The 21,110-nt window shown below is 35.6% G+C and overlaps 2 protein-coding genes across 5 annotated transcripts in view; one reads left to right on the forward strand and one right to left on the reverse strand.

Moving 5' to 3' along the window:
* The window catches only part of DNAJC9 (DnaJ heat shock protein family (Hsp40) member C9), an 81,089-nt gene that overhangs the window by 59,569 nt on the left and 410 nt on the right, over positions 1–21,110 (forward strand). The window lies entirely within an intron of this gene.
* Positions 1–21,110, reverse strand: part of FAM149B1 (family with sequence similarity 149 member B1) — a 77,250-nt gene that overhangs the window by 53,990 nt on the left and 2,150 nt on the right. For 2 of the 4 annotated variants that reach the window (XM_025850577.2, XM_073878834.1), the window contains exons 2-3: positions 18,999–19,103; positions 17,578–17,707 (exon numbers count right to left, since the gene is read on the reverse strand). In XM_025850577.2, coding sequence (XP_025706362.1) covers positions 17,578–17,707; positions 18,999–19,103 — 235 coding nt within the window. Of the gene's footprint in view, positions 1–17,577; positions 17,708–18,998; positions 19,135–21,110 lie in introns of all 4 variants that reach the window. The other 2 variants (XM_073878836.1, XM_073878835.1) reach the window with 2 other exon arrangements.

Raw genomic sequence — 21,110 nt, forward strand, 5'->3', positions numbered from 1 at the left:
GCTCAGCGGGAAGCCTGCTTCTCCCTCTTCCACTCCCCCTGCTTGTGTTCCCTCTCTTGCTGTGTCTCTCTCTGTCAAATAAATAAATAAAATCTTAAAAAAATAAAATAAATAAAGTAGGAGAGGTAAACACTTGGGACTTCTCAGGAAACACTCTTACCAGTCCTTTTTCAAGCTTTAGGACCATGTGGATCATGAAATCAATACAAAATGTTATTAAATAATACCCCCAAAAAGTGAAATAGAATGAAGTAGAACAGAATGTATAATAGTATTACTCACATAAAGGTTATTACTTTATGGAACTTTGTCTTCTGTGTTATGTACACACAGTGAGTCAACTACATGTCTATGTCAACTACATGTCAACTATATGTCTTAGTATGAGTTGCAGTTTTAAAAGTTTGATGCCACTGATCTAGACATAGCCCAAGAAGCCATTTTTCCAGTGGAAACCCTCCTTAACTTCAGTTTACACGATTAGAGTATTGACTGGAACAAAAAGGGATGTAGGGGCTTGAGGCATCTTTCATCACTTTGACAATGAATGACAATCCAGTTATGTAAAATACATTTTTTAAAAGAGGACTTTGATATGCATTAACTTCCCTCTAAGTATTTTTCATGTTTTATTTTGAATTTTATTATTTTTTAAAAAGATTTTATTTATTTATTTGACAGAGACTCAGCAAGAGAGGGAACACAAACAGGGGGAGTGGGAGAAGCAGGCTTCCTGTGGAGCAGGGAGCCCAATGTGGGGCACGATCCCAGGACCCTGGGATCATGACTTGAGCTGAAGGCAGACGCCCAACGACTGAGCCACCCAGGCGCCCTCTGAATTTTAGTATTAGTTTTTGTTTTTTTTAATATTTAAAGTTTTTTTTTTTAAAGATTTTATTTATTTGACAGAGACACAGTGAGAGAGGGAACACATGCAGGGGGAGTGGGAGAGGGAGAAGCAGGCTCCGTGCTGAGCAAAGAGCCCAGTGTGGGACTTGATCCCAGAGCCCTGGGATCATGACCTGAGCTGAAGGCAGATGCTTAACAACTGAGCGCCCCAGTATTAGTGTTGTTTTTTAACACATAAGATGTTATCTGTTTTAGTAACTACTTAGATTTACCAATATGCTTTGCCAATTACTTTGCTTTCTGGTGCTTTGTGTATCCCATTCCTTTCTTCTGCCCTTTTCTTCTTGGTATAATCTATCCTTTAATAGTTCTCTCAGTGTATATATATGGATGGGCAACTCTTTTTCCATAGACATTTAAAATGTCTTTATTTTCTCAAAGTCCATTGAGAAACAAACTGAGGGTTCTAGAGGGGAGGGGGGTGGGGGGATGGGTTAGCCCGGTGATGGGTATTAAAGTGGGCACGTTCTGCGTGGAGCACTGGGTGTTATACGCAAACAATGAATCATGGAACACTACATCAAAACCTAATGATGTTATGTATGGTGATTAACATAACATAATAAAAAAATAAAATGTCTTTATTTTGCCTTCACTATTGAATGCTAATATATTTATATATCTTATTTATCATATGAGATATATCATTTATATATATATATTACATAGACACACACACATATATACACACATACATATATACATACAATTTAGCACTACCACCAGAAATGTGTGAGCATTAAATTTTGCTCCACAGCCTGGCTAAAAGTAGGTACTGTCAGTCTTTTTAGTTTTAGCTATTTTAGTGAGTGTGAAGTGGTGCATCATGACAGTTTTAAATTTGCATTTCTCTGATGATTAATGATACTGAGCATCTTTCTATATTCTACTTGGTCATATCTATCTATCTGCCTATCTACATCTATATATCTTCTTCCATGGAGTTCAAGTCTTTTGCCCATTTTTTTCAACTGCTTTGTCTTCTTAATATAGAATTTTTAAGTTTTGGATACAAGTCCTTTGTCAGGTATATGTACTATTGCAAATATTTTCTCCCTATCTGTGGCTTATCCTTTCATTCCCTTGATGGTATATTTGAAAGCACAAAAGATTTTTAATTTTGATGAAGTCAAATTTATCCATTTTTTAGGCTTGTGCTTTTGGTGTGTCGTATCTGTGTACTGTTGTCTTGCAGGTTTTCTCATTTTTTTTCCTAAAAGATTGAGTTTTTGCTCTTACATTTATTTATTTTATATTTTTTAAAAAAGATTTTATTTATTTATTTGACAGAGAGAGAGAGAGGCAGTGAGAGACGGAACACAAGCAGGGGGAGTGAGAGAGGGAGAAGCAGGCTCCCCGCCGAGCAGGGAGCCCAATGAGGGGCTCGATCCCAGGACCCTGGGATCATGACGTGAGCCAAAGGCAGATGCTTAACAACTGAGCCACCCAGGCGCCCCTGCTCTTACATTTAGATTTATAATTTTGAGTAAATTTTCTATATGATGTGAGTTAAGATACTAATTTCATCTTTTTGCATATGGATATCCAATTGTCTCAGCAATATTTATGGGGAAAAGATACTTTCCCTATTGAATTGCCTTGGCATCTTTGTCAAAAATCAAATGACTAAAAAAAAAGAAAAAAGAAAAAAAAAGGGGCGCCGGGTGGCTCAGTTGTTAAGCGTCTGCCTTCGGCTCAAGTCATGATCCCCGGGTCCTGGGATCGAGCCCCGCATCGGGCTCCCTGCTCCGCGGGAGGCCTGCTTCTCCCTCTCCCACTCCCCCTGCTTGTGTTCCCTCTCTTGCCGTGTCTCTCTCTGTCAAATAAATAAATAAAATCTTTAAAAAAAAAAAATCAAATGACTCTAAATGTAAGGGTTTATTTCTGGATTACCAGTTCTGTTCCATTGATCATTATGCCTATCCTTATGTCAATACCACACTGTTTTGATTATAGTACCATTTTATTAAGTTTTGAAATATGATAGTGTAAGTCTTCTAACTTTCTTCTTTTGTACAAGTTTTGTGCTGCTTTTAAGTTTATTCCTTTTGTTCTACTGTGAATTAATTTTTTTTATTTTCATTGTTCATGTACTAATGTGTGTAGAAAGATTTTTAAATTTAGATACAATTCATATACCCTGAAATTCATCTTTTTAAAGTATGCAAGTTAGCGGTTTGGGGTATATTTCCAGTGGTTTGTAGTATATTCACAATTGTGCAACCATGACCAGTATCTAATCCCAGAAAATTTCATCACCCTGAAAACAAACCTCCATTTCTCTTTCTACCCAGTCACAACTAATCTACTTTTTGTCTCTGGATATGCTCTTCTGGACATTCCGCATAAATGGGAGTCATATAATACACAGCCTTTTGTGTTTGGCTTCTTTCACTGAACCTGTTTCTAAGGTTCATCCATAGTATAGCATGTATTAGTACTTCTTTCATTTTTATGGCTGGATAATATTCTATTATGTAAACATGCCACATTTATAATTGATTTTTGTAAATTGATCTAATATACTGTGACCTTCCTGAAGTTATTTCTTTGTTCTAGCAGATTTTGTGGGGGCAGAAAGTGTGAACTCTTCAGGATTTTTTACATCATGTCATCTGCGAATGAAGATAGTTTTATTTAGTCTTTTCCAATGTGGATGCCTTTCATTTCCTTACAGTATCTTATTGCACTGACTAGAACCTCCAGTACAATGCTGAATAAAAGTGACAAGTGGAACTGGGTATTTACCCAAAGATTATGAAAACACTAATTCAAAAAGATATATGCACCCCTATGTTTACTGCAGCATTATTTACAGTAGCCAAGATATGGAAGCACCCCAAGTGTCCATCTACATATGAGTGGATAAAGAGGATGTAGTATATATATATATATATATATATATATATGTATATATATATATAATACTCTTAAATATATATATATATATAGTGTATATATATATATATATATATATATATATATCCTACACACACACACACGAGTATTACTCAGCCATAAAAAAGAATGAAATCTTGCCATTTGCAAAAATGGATGGATCCATGGATGGATCTAGAGAGTATAATGCTAAGTGAAATAAGAGAAAGACAAATACTGTATGATTTCACTCATATGTGAAATTTAAGAAACAAAACAAACAAACAAACAAAGACAAACCAAGAAACAGACTCTTAACTATAGAGAACAAACTGATGGTTACCAGAGGGGAAGTAGGTGGGGGCATGGATGAAATAGGTGAGGCTGATTAAGAGTACACTTATGATGAGCACTGAGTAATTGTAGAAATTGTAGAAATACAACTGATTTTTTATATTGACTTTGTATCTTGTGGCCTTGTTGAACTCTATTAGTTCTAATAGTGAGTTTTGTTTGTTTTATGGATTCTATAGAATTTTTTGCATACAGAAATTTGTAATGTCTTTGTCTGGCTTTGGTAGGAGGGTAATACTGGCTTCATGGGATGAGTTGGGAAGTATTCCTTCCTCTATTTTCTGAACAAGTTTATGAAAGATAGTTATTATGTATTCTTTTAGGTACTTGGTAGAATTTACCAATGAAGCCATTTATGCCTGGGTTTTACTTTGTAGGAAGATTTTTAGTTACTAATTTAATTATTATGGATCTATATGGATTTTTTCTTTTTGAGTCAGTTGGGCAATTGTGTCTTTCTAGAAATTTGTCAATTACATTTAAATTATCTCATTTCTTGGCATGAAGTTGCTTATTACATTCCCTTAGTCCTTTTCATTTCTGAAGAGTCAATAGTTATTTCCCCCTCATTCACTTCTAATCTTGTTAATTTGTGTCTTTTTTCTAGATCAGACTACCTAAAGACTTGTCAATTTTGTTGAATTTTTTCAATGAACCAACTTCTGACTTTATTGATTTTCTCTGTTGTTTTTTGTTTTGTATTTTGTTAATTTCTACTCTAATCTGTATTGTTTCCTTCCTTCTGCTTGCTTTTTATTTACTCTTTTTTAGTTTCTAAAGGTAGAAGCTCATGTTATTGACCCTCCTTTTTTCTGTAGACATTTTTTTCTATTTTAAAAATCTTATTATACATTATATTAGTTTCAGATGTTCAACATGATTCAATATTTGTATATATTGTGAAATGATATATTGTGAAATGATCACAATAAATCTAGTTAAAATGTCACCATACATAGTCACAGAATTTTTTTTCATGCACTTTTAAGATCTACTCTCTTAGCAACTTTCAAATATGCAATACAGTATTATTAACTGTAGTCACCATGCTGTACATTACATCCCCATTACTTATTTTATAACTGGAAGCTTTTAAATATTGACTCCCTTCACCCATTTTGCCCATCCCCCAACTCCCATCTCTGGCCAACCCCAATCTGTTCTCTGCATCTGTTAGCTTGATTTTTCCCCCCATAGGATTTAAAGCTATTAATTTTTCTCTAAGCACCACTTGAGCTACATCCTACGGATTGATATTTCTTCCCTTTTCATTCAATTAAAAATATTTTCTAATTTCCCTTGTAGAATTCTTCTTCAGTCCATCAGTTAATTAAAAGAGAGCTGCTTAACTTCCAAATATTTGGAGATATCCCAAATTTCTAGGTGTTCCTTTCTAACTTAATTCCAGCATGGTTGGAATGTATAGTTTTAGTCCTTGTAGAGTTATGAGACTTGTTTTATATATACAGAATATATATTCTGTTGTCTTTGGGTGGAATGTTAGGTCAAGTTGGTTAATAGTGTTGAGTCTTCAGTATGCTTGCTGATTTTGTCTAGTTGTTCTATCAAGTACTGGGAGTAGGGTATTGAAGTCTCCTTGCTATAATTGTTGTGCTGTTTTTCCTTCACTTCTGTCAAATCTTACTTCATGTACTTTAAGGCTTGATTGTTAGATATGTATACATTTTGTAATTGCTTTATTTTCCTAATGAATAGGCCTTTTTATCATTATGAAGTATCTTTTTGTTTCTAGTAGTATTCTGTTTATTTTGTCTGCCTTGGCTTTTAATTTCTGTGCCCTTTTATGATTTTTTCCATATTTGCATGCTGCTTGGATATGTGGACAGTTTATCAGAGCACTATGACTATCTTTTTATTTTTAAGATTTTATTTATTTGTCGGGGGGGTGGAGCACACAAGCAGGGGGAGCAGCAGGCAGAGGAAGAAGCAGGCTCCCTGCTGAGCAAGGAGCCTGATGCGAGACTAGATCCCAGGACCCTGGGATCATGACCTGAGTCAAAGGCAGACGCTTAACCAACTGAACCACCCAGGCGTCCCAGCACTATGACTATCTTATTTCCCAGATCTCTTTGATAAATTTCTGGATAGTCTGCCAATTCATTTTTTTGCCCTAGCCACTACTGAGTCCACAGACTATCTGAGCCACTATTTTGCCTCATTTGTATGCCACTGAGTTTGCTACTGTTATTGATGATGGCATTAGGTATAGAGTTTGTCCAAGTTCCACTCCATTCTGGTGGTTAAGCTGCTAGTTAGCACAGCTTGTCCCTTTGTAGTAGAACAGGTTCTCACTGTTCTTAACACATGGTTCCACTGATTTTCGTGAATAACTGCTTTGCTGTTTTAAGTACCTTTGGTCAATTTCAGGGCCCTGAAAATGGTTGCTTTGACCATTTTATCCAGTTTAATTGCTGCTTTTGGGGAAGAGGACTTGTCAAGCTATTCATTCTGTCATACTAGAAGTCCCACCTCATAATTTTCTTTTATGATACATTTTCATCAGGTCTTTGGCATCAATATTATGCTGGCCTCATAACGTGATTTAAAAATGCTATTTTTTGGAAAAAGTTTGTGTGGCTGTTATTTCTTCCACAAAAAATGCATGATAGATTCAGTAGTGAAACCAGCTAGGCCTAAAGCTTTCTCTAAGAGAGTTGTTTGATTCAGTTTCTTTATGAATTTTACAACTATTCAGATTTTTTAAAGAATTTGTCCATTTTACCTAAGTTGCAGAATGTATTGGCATAAAATTGTTCCTACTATTAATATTCTTTCAATGTCTGTAGGACTTGAGCTGATCTTTCCTCTTTCACTAATGGTATTTGTAATTTGTGTTTCCTTCCTTTTCTTGACCAGAATCACTAGAGGGCTTATCAATTATTAATCTTTTCAAGGGATCAACTCTTGGATTTGTTCATTTTCTCTTTTATTTGTTTTCTATTTCAGTGATTTTTGTTCTTATTTCATTATTCTTTGGGTTTAATCTTTCCCAGCATCTTAAGGTAAAAACTTAAATAATTCATTCAAAGCTGTATTCTTTTCTAAAATAGGTGTTTAAAGCTACAAACTTCCTTGTAAAAACATTAGCAGCATCCACATATTTTGATATTTTGTTTTTGTTATCATATAGTTCAAAATACCCTCTAATTTTCCTTGTAATTTGATATTTGGAAGCGTGTTGTTGATCTTATTGTTACTGATTTCTAATTCTGTTGTGATCAGAGAATATACTCTGTGAGATTTAGTCTTTTGAACAATATTGAGACATTTTACAATCCACCATACAGTCTGTCCTTGTGAACATTACATGTGTGCCTCAGAAGAATATGTACTCTGTATTTGTTGGGTGTAGCATCAGATCTTTTATATTTTTACTGATTTTCTAATTGTTCCATTAATTACTAAAATCTTTTTTAAATTTTTTAAAAGATTTTTATTTATTTATTTATTTGAGAGAGAGAGAATGAGAGATAGAGAGCACGAGAGGGAAGAGGGTCAGAGGGAGAAGCAGACTCCCCGCTGAGCAGAGAGCCTGACGTGGGACTCGATCCCGGGACTCCAGGATCATGACCTGAGCCGAAGGCAGTCGCTTAACCAACTGAGCCACCCAGGCGCCCTTACTAAAATCTTTAACAATAATTATGAATTCATTGATCCCTCTCTTTAATTTTATCAGTTTTCTTCATCCATATTGAAACTCTATCAGATGTGTACTTATTTAGAATTGTTATGTCTTCCTGGTGAACTGTGTTATAGACTGAATTGTGTCCTCCTCTGTTGAATTCCTGTGTGAATTCCTACACTGAAGCCTAACCCACAATGTGGCTGTATTTAGAAACTAAGGTTAAATGAGGTCATAAGCTCTTAACTATAGAGAACAAACTGATGGTTACCAGAGGGAAGGTGGGTGGGGGGATGGGTTAAATAGGTGATGGGGATTAAGGAGGGCACTTGCTGTGATGAGCACGGGGTGCTGTATGTAAGTATTGAATCATTAAATTCCACACCTGAAACTAATAGTACACTGTATGTTAACTAACTGGAATTTAAATAAAAATTTGAAAAAAAAAATTGAGGTCATAAGGTTGGGGCCCTAATCTGATAGGACTGATGTTCTTATAAGAGGAAAAGATACCAGAGATCTCTCCACCTGTGCACATGCCTAAAAGAACGGGCATGTGAGGATACAGAATCTAGGGAGAGAGGCCTCACCACAAACCAATCTGGATGGCACCCTGCTTTTGGGCTTCTAGCCTCCAGAACTGTGAGAAAGTAAGTGTCTGGTGTTTAAGCCACAGTCTGTGGTATCTTGTTATGGCAGCCTGAGCTAAAACAAACTGCCCTCTTATCACTAGGATATATTCTTTCTTAGGACAAACTTCGTGTTTTCAAGTTTACTTTGTCTCATATTAATATAACCATGTCAGCCTTCTATGTTCATGATATATCTTTCTCTTTTAAATTTCAACCTATTTGTGCCTATATATTTACAGTGCATTTCTTCCACATACTATACAGTTGAGTCTTGCTTTTTTATCCATTTTGACAATCTCTGCTTTTAATTGGAGTGTTTAGGCACGCCTGGGTGGCTCAGTCGTTAAGTGTCTGCCTTTGGCTAGGTCATGATCCCAGGGTCCTGGGATCAAGCCCAACATCAGGCTCCCTGCTTGGCGGGAAGCCTGCTTCTCCCTCTCCCACTCCCGCTGCTTTTGTTCCCTCTCTCGCTGTGTCTCTCTGTGTCAAATAAATAAAAAAAATCTTAAAAAAAAATTGGAGTGTTTAATCCATTTACATTTGTTTTAATTGTTGACATGGCTGAGTTGAAATCTACCATCCTGCTATTTCTTTTCCATCTGTCCCTTCTGTTTTTTGGTCCTCTCTTGTTCCTTTCCTTTTTTCTTTTTCCTTTCCTGACTTATCTGATTATCAAATATGTTAGTATTGCATTTTATTTCCCCAATTGGCATCTTAGCTTATTCTTCTTATAATTTTATTTTATTTATTTATTTTTAAGATTTTTATTTATTTGACAGAGAGAGACACAGCGAGAGAGGGAACACAAGCAGAGGGGGTGGGAGAGGGAGAAGCAGGCTTCCCGCGGAGCAGGGAGCCCGATGCGGGGCTCGATCCCAGGACCCTGGGATCATGACCTGAGCTGAAGGCAGATGCCTAACGACTGAGCTACCCAGGCGCCCTTCTTCTTATAATTTTAATGCTTGTTCTAGAACTAATAATATACATTCATAACCTATCAAAGTCTAGTTAGAGTCAGTATTTTACCACTTCATACCTCCTTCTTCATACTTCCCATTTCTCTCTTGATACTTTACACTTCACAAATGTAATTAAAAAAATAGTATAATCCCATTTACAGTCACCCATCCTTTCAGCTGTATTTGCCTCATCTTTTACTTCTACAAGTATAAATTCCATCTTGCATAAATAAGAAATCACAAAAAAATAGACTTTTATATTTACCCACTTATTTACAATTTCTGGGGCTCTTTATCTCCCCCTGCCCTGCATATTTCAGCTGCTTCGTCTTCCATGAACTCTGATCTCTGTTCCTCAGCACAATGGAATCAACATGCCTTGTTTGGACTCTGACTCACAAATCCATAGTCAGAAAATTATCCCCAATCAGGAACCAGGAGAAATAGGGGCTCACCTTATGAGTTTCCTTTCTCTCAGGGATGGTAGATATGTGCTGCCTGTTACCCAATGCCTCAAGAGACACCAAACATGGGGTTTCAAAGCCAGAACAGAATAAGGAAAGGATCAACCTGGGAGGGCACCCTGGTATATGAAATTGGAACCCAAGCACAGTAATGAGGGTGTCTGTGTAGGAAGATGGCCTGTGGTGTGGCAGGAAACCAAGAGGGGTGAAGAGAACATCTAGCAGTTTTCCTGACCCTGAGCAGTGCTAGAGGGGTGTTCTAGTTATTTTGGCAGTATAACAAATTACTCTAAAACTTAATGAATTAAAACAGCAACAATCATGTATTATCTCCCCAGGTTTACATAGGTCAGGAATTTTTATAGATCACAGCAGGAAGTCTTATCTCTTCTCCACAACATCTGTGATATCAGTTGAAAAACTTGAAGGCTTGGACCTGAATTCATTTGAATGCTCATTCATTCCAATATCTGGCAGCTGATGCTGGGTTTCAGCTGGGGGCTTCAGTTCATCTCCACATGGGTTTTTCCATGTGGTCTGGTCTGAACTTCCTTACAACATGATGGCTGGATTCCAAGGTCAAGTGTCCAGAGAGAGAAACAGAGGCAAGCAGAAGCTGTGTTAGCTTCTAACCTAGAGAATCATATAGCATCACATTCACTGCATGCTACTGACTGAGGCAAACAGTCCATGTAGGTTCAAGAGGAAAAAACTCTGAATGGACTATCAATATCTTACAAGAAGAGCATGTAAAATGGGATATATACTGGCATGACTGAAAAAAAAGTGACACAGTAGGTGTTTTCAGGTGGGAGAGCAGGTTGTTGCAGGGTGTTGGAGCACAAGTTAGATGAAGAGGATGTCCATATGGGAGAGCAGCCAGCTTGTAATGTTGGTACCAGAATAGAGAGAAGAAGGCTACTATGTGGGGAGTAGGCAGCCTCACACAGGATGACAGTCCAAGCAGGGTGAGGGTGCCAGTATGGAAGTTAGGAGTACACTGGGTGTCTGGCTCTGAGCAGGGTGAAAAGAACATGCAATGGGTGAAAGGGTGCAGGCGGTAGTGACCCAGCACAGGGTGTTGAAACATTTGTGAAGTTAGAAGGGTATCTGCAGAGGTTAGGAGGCAGTGGCATTAGTAGGAAACTGGTTACATTTGGGGCATTTATCAAATAAATATATTAAGGATAATGGAACCCAGATTTCTTATTATCAAAGAAAGAAGTTACAAATATGAAAAAGGAAAAAACTAGAATGAACTTTGTCATGTCAAAATGGAATAGGAGGAATACATATATTCCCTAGTTCAGTCCACTGAAAGGGTTTTCAGGGACAACTGAAAAGCAATGGGCACACTTAGCACCCAAATATTTGTTTCTAAATGGCACTAAAAGGAACCAGGGCTCCTTAGAGAAGTGGCTGATTCCAGCGCTGGGCCAAAGAAGGTACAAAATAAGTCCGGAGTATCTTGTGCCAGAAAGTAAGTAAGTGCTCAAAGAAGAATAACATGTCAAAATGGCACAGAAGCCAGTATAAAGGGAATTCTACTGGCCAAAAGCTGGGGCAATATGAACTTCAAAATAAATAATGTTAATGATTTATTAAAACTAACTGAATAAAATAGGAATCCATGAGTCTACACTGATGTAAATAAATTCAAAAATTGAAAGTTTGATGAGGAATAGGATAGTAGCTACATAATTTCAAAGTTACCTCTCCACAAAATACTTTTTTTTAAAACTTTTATTTATTTATTTGAGAGAGAGAGGGAGAGCACAAGCAGGGGGAAGGGCAAAGGGAGAGGAAGAAGCAGACTCCCCACTAAGCAGGGAACCCAACTGGGATCATGGCCTGAGCCTAAGCAGGGAACCCAACTGGGATCAAAACCTTAGCTCAATCGACTGAGCCACCCAGGCGCCCCTCCATAAAATACTTTTAAACAACAGAAAAAAAATTAAGGTGTAAGACACCACACCTTAATTAAGTGATCAAAGTGAACATCATCAATAATGGGACAAATGGAACCATGTGCCATCAAATAGAATGCAATGAGAAAAACAAGCTCGTATTTGTGATATCACAAATTGAGGAACTATTCCAGATGGAGACTAAAGAAACATAACAATATTAAGTGAACTTTTGCTATAAAAGGACGTTACTGGGACAACTAGTGAAATTTTAATGGGGTCTAGAGATTAGATGACAGCCACGTTTCACTGTTAGTTTCCAGAATTTGATGCTTATACTCTGGTCATGTAGTATCCTTGTTTGAAGGAAATACACAAAAATATTTGGTATGAGGGGGTATCATGTCAGTAACTTACTCTCAAATTATTCATGAAAGATAGTTCTTTGTACTGTACTTATAACTTTCCTGTAAATTTGAGGTTGTTTCAAGTTTTTAAGAAAATACTCTATGTAGAATTTGCAACTCTGATCTCAAAACTTGGATTTCATTAATTAAGACACAACCTTAAAAACAAAATAATGGATTTCAAAGTAATTACCTACTCTGACATACATGTGATACCTGCAATGAAGTGTTTGTGTAATACAAGAAAAATATCAACATTATCTCTATACTAACTGGAAGCCTTAAAAAATATAATCATAGCAATAAAGATCAATGATAAATGTATTCTTCAAAAAATTAGTTTTCATATGATCCAACAGTTTCACTCCCAGGCATATATGTAAGAATATTCAAAACATATGTACACAAATATTCATAGTAGCATTATTCATAATAGTAAAAAAACAAAACCCAAATGTCCATCAACTGATGAAGAGATGAACAAAATTTTGGTATTTTTGGAATTATATTCATCAATAAAAAAAGAAGTACTGATACTTGATAAAACATGGCTAAATCTTGAAAATATGTGAGGTAAAATAAGCCAGACACAAAAGGTCACATACTGTATGATTCATTTATATGAAATGTCAGAATAGGCAAATCCACACAGGCAGAAAGCAGATTGGTGGTTCTCAGAGGGCTGAGGGACTGGAGGGTTGGGGAGTGACAGCTAATGTGTATGGACTTCTTTTGGGGGTGAGAAAGATGTCCTGAAATTAGTCAGAAGTGATGGTTGCACAACTTTGTGAATATACTAAAAACCACTTCACTGTTCACTTTAAAGGAGTGAATTCTATGTTATGTGAATATCACAATAAAAAAAGAAATCCAGGGGAAGTTTAATCTAGTATTAAATAGATGAGAAATCTATTAACATATAAGTAAAATATCAGAAGTTTTAAAAATATGACAAAGAATATAAACTTTTGCCAGAGGCCAACATTATCCTAGAACTCATTTCCCTTGAAAAACAGGTACTGTACACCTATATAACAGCAATAAATAGATTAAAAATGTAATTTTTAATATTGTACCATATAAGGTACCTAGGAATACGTCTTCAACAAATGGACCTTTATGGACAAAATTAAAACAATGTATTAAAAGATATTAAAGAAATTGATATTAAATGAAACGATCTATGGGGAGCGCGGCTGGCTCAGTCAGAAGAGCATGTGACTCTTGATCTCAGGGTCATGAGTTCAAGCCCCATGTTGGGTGTAGAGATTACTTAAATAAATAAACAAATAAATAAATAAACTTAAAAAAGAATGAAAAGATTTAGATATCAAATTCATTAATAGGAGAACTCAGTATCATTAAGATGGCAGTCCTCCCCAAATTGACCTATGCAATTTAACAATCAGATTCTAACAAGCATTGGCCAAGACAATTATGAACAATGCAGTAAGAGTTCCCTACCAGATATTTTAGATTATTATAAAGCTACAGTTTAAAACCAGTTGTATGGGGCGCCTGGGTGGCTCAGTTGGTTAAGCGACTGCCTTCGGCTCAGGTCGTGATCCTGGAGTCCTGGGATCGAGTCCCACATCAGGTCCCTGCTCAGCAGGGAGTCTGCTTCTCCCTCTGGCCTTCCTCTCTCTCATGCTCTCTACCATTCTCTCTTTCTCTCTCAATAAATAAACATCTTTAAAAAAAAAAAAACAGTTGTATGAGTTTAGGACAGAACAGACCCTTTCATATTTTAAAAAACTTAATCTATTACATAGGCAGCGTAGCAGAGCAGTGGGGAAAGGATGCAGTGATTCTCTGGGAAATGACACCACCTTCTTTGGAAGAGTTGAAAAAGGTATGTGTGATCACAATGACTAGGGGGTGCTCCAGGTATTTAATATGAAGGGATCGTGAATATTAAACATCCTGCTAGGTATGAAACATTTCTGTACAACAGCCACACCTAAAACGCCAAAAATGCCCCTGCTCAGAAATCCTGAACTAGTCAGTAAATGGTACTAAAAAAATTCATTATCCATATGGGAAAATTATGTTCCTGCTGTATATCCTAAACAAAAAACAATTTCAGGTGAATTATAGACTTAAATGTGAAAATTATGGAAGTTATAAAAGCCACATACTAGGAAAAGATATTTGTAATATATTTAACAAAAGATGAGTGTACAATTTCTACTACTAACAAAAGCAATAAGTGTGGCTTAAACAAAGTAAAAGTTTATTTTTCTCATAAAAAAATTAGTCTATGGGTAGGCATTAAAGAGCTGATATAGTGGCTCCATGGACATCAAGGACTTAGTTTCTTCTGTTGTTTCCATTCTCAGTGACACTTCATGGTCCAAGATGGCTGCTGTACCTTTAGCCATAGTTCCATGTTCCAGGCAGGAATCAGGAAAAAAGGGGTAAAATGGAAAAAAAGGGCATTCTAGAAAGCTCTATCTCCTGACTTTTGTATACAATTCATTAGCTACCACTACCTGTAACAGAGGCTGAGAAATAAATTTTCAACTGGGTATAATACCTGAAGTTCTATGGGGAGAGTGGATATAATGTAGGTATCTGACAGTCTCTGTTATACACATCTACAACAGTGATCAGCAAACTATGATCTGGTCCACAGCCTGTTTTGTAAATAAAGTTTCACTGGAACAGTCACACCCATTTATTTACCCATTATCTATGGCTGCCTTCTCACTACAGTGAGAGCTGAGGGTCTGACGGGGCCCACAAAGTCTAAAATATTTCTACTTTCTCAAAAAAGTACACCGACCCCTAATCTAAAAGATAAAGAACTCCTATTAATTAATATGAAAATAAAAAAATAAAAATAAATGGATATGAAATATAAACAGGCAAGTCACAGACTACAAATATGTGCAATATCATGTATGAACTCACCAAACATAATGCTGAGCATAAGAAGCCAGACACAAAGAATACATATTATATGATTTCATTTATATGAAGGCAAAAATAAAAAAAAAACTAGTGACAAAGGTCAGAATAGCAGTTATTTTTGGGGTTGAGAGAGGGCATCTAGGAGCCTCGTAGGGTGCTGATTGCCTATATCTTATCTGGGTGCCATTTCTCTCTCTCTCTCTCTCTCTCTCTCTCTCTCTCTCACACACACACACACACACACACACACACACACGGTATGCAAATTTTTTCTTCTAACCAATGCAATAGCATCAGATACCTTTTTTTAAAACCTAAAAAGTCTGGCAAAGATTAAAAAGTATAATTCACTGTTTTAGTCAAGAGTATAGGAAAATAGGCCCTTCCATATATGTTCCTGGTGAGACTGCAGATCAGAATAACTTCTACAGAAACAACTTGGCAACAGCTTTCAAAATTACAAAAGTGTCTTTTGACAAGCAATTCCACCTCTAAAAGTTTTATCCTCAGATATATTCACATTTATGTAAAATAGTGTATGTACAGTGTTATAAATGCAGCATTTTTTTTGGTAAAAGCAATGAATATGAGGCCATATTAAAGAACAAGTAAATTTTTTATAATATTCTTCAAAATATACTGTTAAGTGGAAAAACAACTGGCACTAAATAGTGTACATGACAAACTTTATGTAAAAATAAAAATTAAAATGTACAAAGTTAGCAAAGGAATCAATTAAATTTTTTAATAAAGAATTCTTGTTTGATTCCTTATTTTAATGGAAATAACTTTAGTGCTTTGACACTGAAACTGATATTTCCTATTCAATTGGCAAATAGTCATCAAGTCTCAAGGGTTTCCTCCTATCTTACTGAGAATTTTTATAAGGAATGGTTTTTGAATGTATTAAATACTTTTTCAGCATCTATTGGTTTGATCGTATTTTTTCATTTATCGATGTTAAATATACTACATTTGCAGGTACTGACCCATCTTTGTATTCCTAGAATAAACCTTACTCAATTATTAAAAAAAATATCAACCCAAAGCATATAAAGCTAAAATAGAACAGAACTGGGTTAGCTACTTTTATGACTGTTGGCTATAAAATTTTTAATAATAGATATAATTAGGATAGAAAAGGAAGGTCTTCCTTCACATCATTATATTAACTTTAAATTTTAGAATATTTTTTTAATTTTAGACTATTTTAAAAGAAATAAACCTAGAATATAAACTCCAGGATTATAAATAATATATTTAGCCATTAATTTGGCTAAATTAATTAAACTGAAAGGAAGAAAAACACCAAGACAGTTCCAAAGTAAATAAAATGTACAAATACTAACTTCAATTTTACTATCAGTTGTAACTTACAATAAGAGATTTTACTCAAAGTAAGTAATAAAATGATAAAGAGAATTAAAGGAAGATCTAAATAAAAGGACTATAGTTCTAGCTAGAATACTATGTTAAGATGAGAAATGACTGAAATGTGTATATAAAGTATTCAGCACAGTGCCTGGCATCTACTGAATACTCAATAAATTTTAATTCTCTCTACACCTTCCCTAATTTAATATAAAGTTATAATGCTAGACCAATTAAATCCCTGATGAATATTTTAATAAAATTTGGTGCAAGTGAAAATAAAATTCAGCTTAAGATGTAAAGAGGACACAAACACTAAATAATATTTATTGTTTAATGAACAATAAATTTTCCCTAAATATTTTAAAACTACAATGAAAACTACATGATTTTAAATCAAATATAGAAAAAGGGCTCAAACAAAATAGGTTCAACAGCATAAAAAATTCATACCTCATACCATATATTATGAAAAAAGTCTGGTGAGTTAAAAAGATAAACACAAAATTCTATAAAATGCTATTAAGAAGAATACTGTAATACTCCATCTTTCTAAAGATAAAATCCTGACTAGTACAGAAATGAAGGTAGTAGAAAGATGTAGTAGAAGAAATGAAGGTCAAAAGTGAAATGGTAATATTTGATCGTTAAAAAAATCTGCTACACAGTAAATAACAAAAGGAAAGCAAAGGAAAGGGAAACATTTGTATGACATTCATAACTTACAAAGAAGTACTAACTGCAATATAGAGACAACTAATGGAAATATATAGTTAGTACACTAAAAACCTCACAATAAGCCATCAGATTAATTAATTCCCTTAGGATAAAATTTATATTCTTTCCTATGGCCTTATATCATCTAGTCCTGCCTACCTCTCTGATTTCATTTATGCTTTCTCTGCCTGATACCATCCCCCAACCACACTGACCTTTTCTCAGTTCCATGAACACACCACTTTCCCTGTATCCATAAAACAAAGCAAATACTGAAAGAGGGTAAAAACTGATAAGAAGTATTAAAATGTAAAGAACCAATCTTCACAGAGTGAAGGAATGAAATATACTGACAAAACTGACAAATCCTAACTCCCAGAATAGCCTCCCAAGCACTCCATCAGACCAATAACATACAACTCACACCATAGCCCCAGGAGAAGTCCGAGCTGCCTTCTGTAGAGATCCCTGTGCCTGTATAGCTTGGAAAAGCAGATCTTGAATTCCCAGCGTCAGCTGATGTAAAAGGTGATTCTTGTGTGATGTCAGACTCACTAAATGCACAATTTGGAAGGAAGAGAGAAAACAGAAAAATTCTTATACTTCCTCAAGTTTCTGTAGCAGTAACTACTCAGCAGTTTACTAGGTAACAAGCATGCATACAAATATATCCACAGAAGCAAAAATAAATGAAGAACTTAACATTTAAGCATCATGGAAAAGTCTAATTCCTATAGAACTGATGACAGTGATTCTAAATAATTCTAGTCATACTTTACAACAAATACTTTAACATTCCACTTACAACATCTACCCTTGAAAACTAAAGACATTTCAGAAATATGAATAATGTCTGAACTTATATGGCACTTTTACAATTTACCAAGCACTTTTACAGATATAATCCCATTTTATCCTCACAACAACCTGGTGATGTAGAACTCAATTAACCTCATTTAAAAAAATTTTTAAGTTATATTTATTTAAGTAATCTCTACACCCAATGTGGGGCTCAAACTCATGACCCCAAAATCAAGAGTTGCATGCTCTTCCAACTGAGCCAGCCAAGCACCCCAATTAACCCCATTTTAAAGACAATCTGAGATTGAGTTCTAGGTTTTGAAATTAGCTTTTATGACTATAATTTTTCTGTGATACCACACTGCTTCTCAGAACCCTCTTTGACATTACAGTATGCTGTTTCTTAAAATGATAACTGCAGCTAATACTTACTCATTTACCATATGCCAATCATTGTGCCAAGTTTTACATACTTTACCTCATTTATATTCACAACATCCTTTAAGAGACACTATTATCTGGTAAGTAACTTACCCTCTGTTACCCAGCTAATAAGTGGCAGAACCAGAATTAAAAATCAGATGTTAGGGACACATGGGTGGCTCAGTCGTTAAGGGTCTGCCTTCAGCTCAGGTCTTGATCCGAGGGTCCTGGGATGGAGCCCTGCATAGGGCTCCCTGCCTGGCGGGAAGCCTGCTTCTCCCTTTCCCACTCTCCCTGCTTGTGTTCCCTCTCTCACTGTCTCTCTCTCTCTGTCAAAAAATAAATAAAATCTTTAAATAAATAAATAAATAAATAAAAATCAGATGTTAGACTCCTTCTGAGTCTTGGCTTTTAACTTTTAACTCATAATACTACTTTTCAAGGGTTATAAGTATGATGTTTCCAATAGCTGTTCCAGAATGAAAACTGAATGGTACTGAAAATGTGATAAAAGTTCTTGTTTTGTTTCATTAGTACAAGACTAGATATCGAGCCTAAGCCAAAAAACACTTTTGCCATTATCAAGTGTAATAAGCAAATGAGTACACTTTATCTTATTACCTTTGGGAACTTGTATCTTTTTCATGGCTGTCATTGGTAGAAGAAATTTCATCCAGTTGCTCTGGAAGAGGATGGTGATTAATAGCATGTTTTGTTATTCCTTTCCTGTGAAAGATTTTTTAAAAAGTTATATTTCCTGTAAAGAAAAAATACATACTTTTCAATAACTTGACTACAGGTTAGTTACCTCCTTCTTGCTGCTCTGGGACTGCACCGTCCTATATGGTAGCCACTAGCAGCTAAAATGTGGTTAGTCGGTGTGATGAGCACCAGGTGTTATATGGAAGTGTTGAAACACTCTAATGTACACCTCAAACTAATATTACACTGTATTTTAACTGGAATTTAAATGAAAACTTTAAAAAATATAGTTAGTCGGAAATGAGATGTTTTAAGTATAAAACATGGGATTTTGAAGTCTCAGTACAACAATATATAATAGATCAATAATTTTATCTTGATTATATATTAAAATGATAATATTTTGGATATGCTGGGTTAAAATATATTCTTATAGTTTCACTGCAAATTTAAATTACAGTAAGTTATAACCACACACCTTTTAGAACAGCTAACACAAAATATGGTAATATAAGCGACGATGTGTAGAAACCAGATGTCTCATACACTGCTGATGGAAATGTAAAAAGGCACAGCCACTCTGTATTAGTCTGTTTCTTTTTTTTTAAGATTTTTAAAAAAAAATGATGAGAGAGAAAGAGAGAGAGCACAGGGAGGAACAGAGGGAGAGGGACAAGCAGGCTCTGCACTGAGCACAGAGCCCATCGTGGAGTTGGATGCAGGGCTTGATCCCAGGCCCCTGAAATCATGACCTGAGCTGAAACTTAACTGAGAACCAAGGAGCCCCAGTCTCATAGTTTCTAATAAAACATGTACCAATGTCAGTTTTCTGGCTTTGACACTACACTAGTTACATAAGTTGTCATCATTGGGGGAAGGGGGGGAGGTGGGGGAAGGGTTCGTGGGATTCTACGTATGATTTTTGTAACAGGGAGTCTATAATTATTTCAAACTAAAAAAAATTAATTTCATCTGTTTCTACTATTTTTTAACGTGACTATCTGAAAATTTAAAATTCCATATGTGGCTTTATTGTATTTCTATTGGACAGAGCTGCTCTGAAGCGTTCAACATGTACATTAGAGTAAACTAAGGGATCAATTATCATATGTTCCAGTCTTAACCATCTACAGTAGACTTTCCTCCCCTACAAAATTCTGCAATAAAATAAGTTTAGGAAACATGATAAGCTAAACAAAGTACATAGGTTTCTTTATAAAAGGTCTCTTTAGGGTCTTTAATTTGCAAATGTATATTATAAATCTCTAATACTCTTACTTCATAGGCAAGGAAAGTGAAGCAGAGAGATATTAAGTAACCTGCTTAAGGTCATATGTCTACGAAGTGATGGTGCCAGGATTCAAATCCAAGTACTCTGGCTCTGAGGCTTCTCAGAGCAAATGAATAATTTGAGATTTTAGTGAATGGTACCATTTTTGTATTTAAAGATAAAGCTAAGGGCCCAGTCAGCAGAGCTTGTACTTCAAATTATTTCTCAAATGTGGGGATGGATTTGTGTAGAGCTATTTGTACTTCTCTCATTCAACGACCCTATAACCAAAAGCTTGTCTTTGAGACAGTGGTAGTGAACAGAAATGTGGATTCCAGCTACAAAACAGAAACTTAAGACATTTTTTAGTCAAAGAAATCTGACTATGAAATGATGATTAGATAATACCAAAGAAATATTAAATTTGATCACAGCATTGTTTTTACATAAGAAAATACCTAGGGGTGCCTGGGTAGCTCAATTGGTTGGGCATCCGTCTGTCTGCCTTCGGTTCAGGTTGTGATCCTGGGGTCCTGGGGTCCTGGGATCTAGCCCTGCATCAAGCGCCACATCAGGCTCCCTGTTCGGCAGAGAGTCTGCTTCTTCCTCTCCTTCTGCCCCTCCCCCTGCTCATGCTCTTTCTTTCTCTCAAACAAATAAATAAAACCTAAAAAAAAGAAAATACCTATAATTTTCAGAGATGCATACTGAGGTATACAGGGGTGAAATGATAAGTGGGGTTTTGCTTTCTTATTTACAGA

The sequence above is a fragment of the Callorhinus ursinus genome, unplaced genomic scaffold (genome assembly GCF_003265705.2).
Source record: "Callorhinus ursinus isolate GAN/ISIS: 27379988/994484 unplaced genomic scaffold, GSC_fseal_2.0 scaffold31, whole genome shotgun sequence".
NCBI lineage: Eukaryota > Metazoa > Chordata > Mammalia > Carnivora > Otariidae > Callorhinus > Callorhinus ursinus.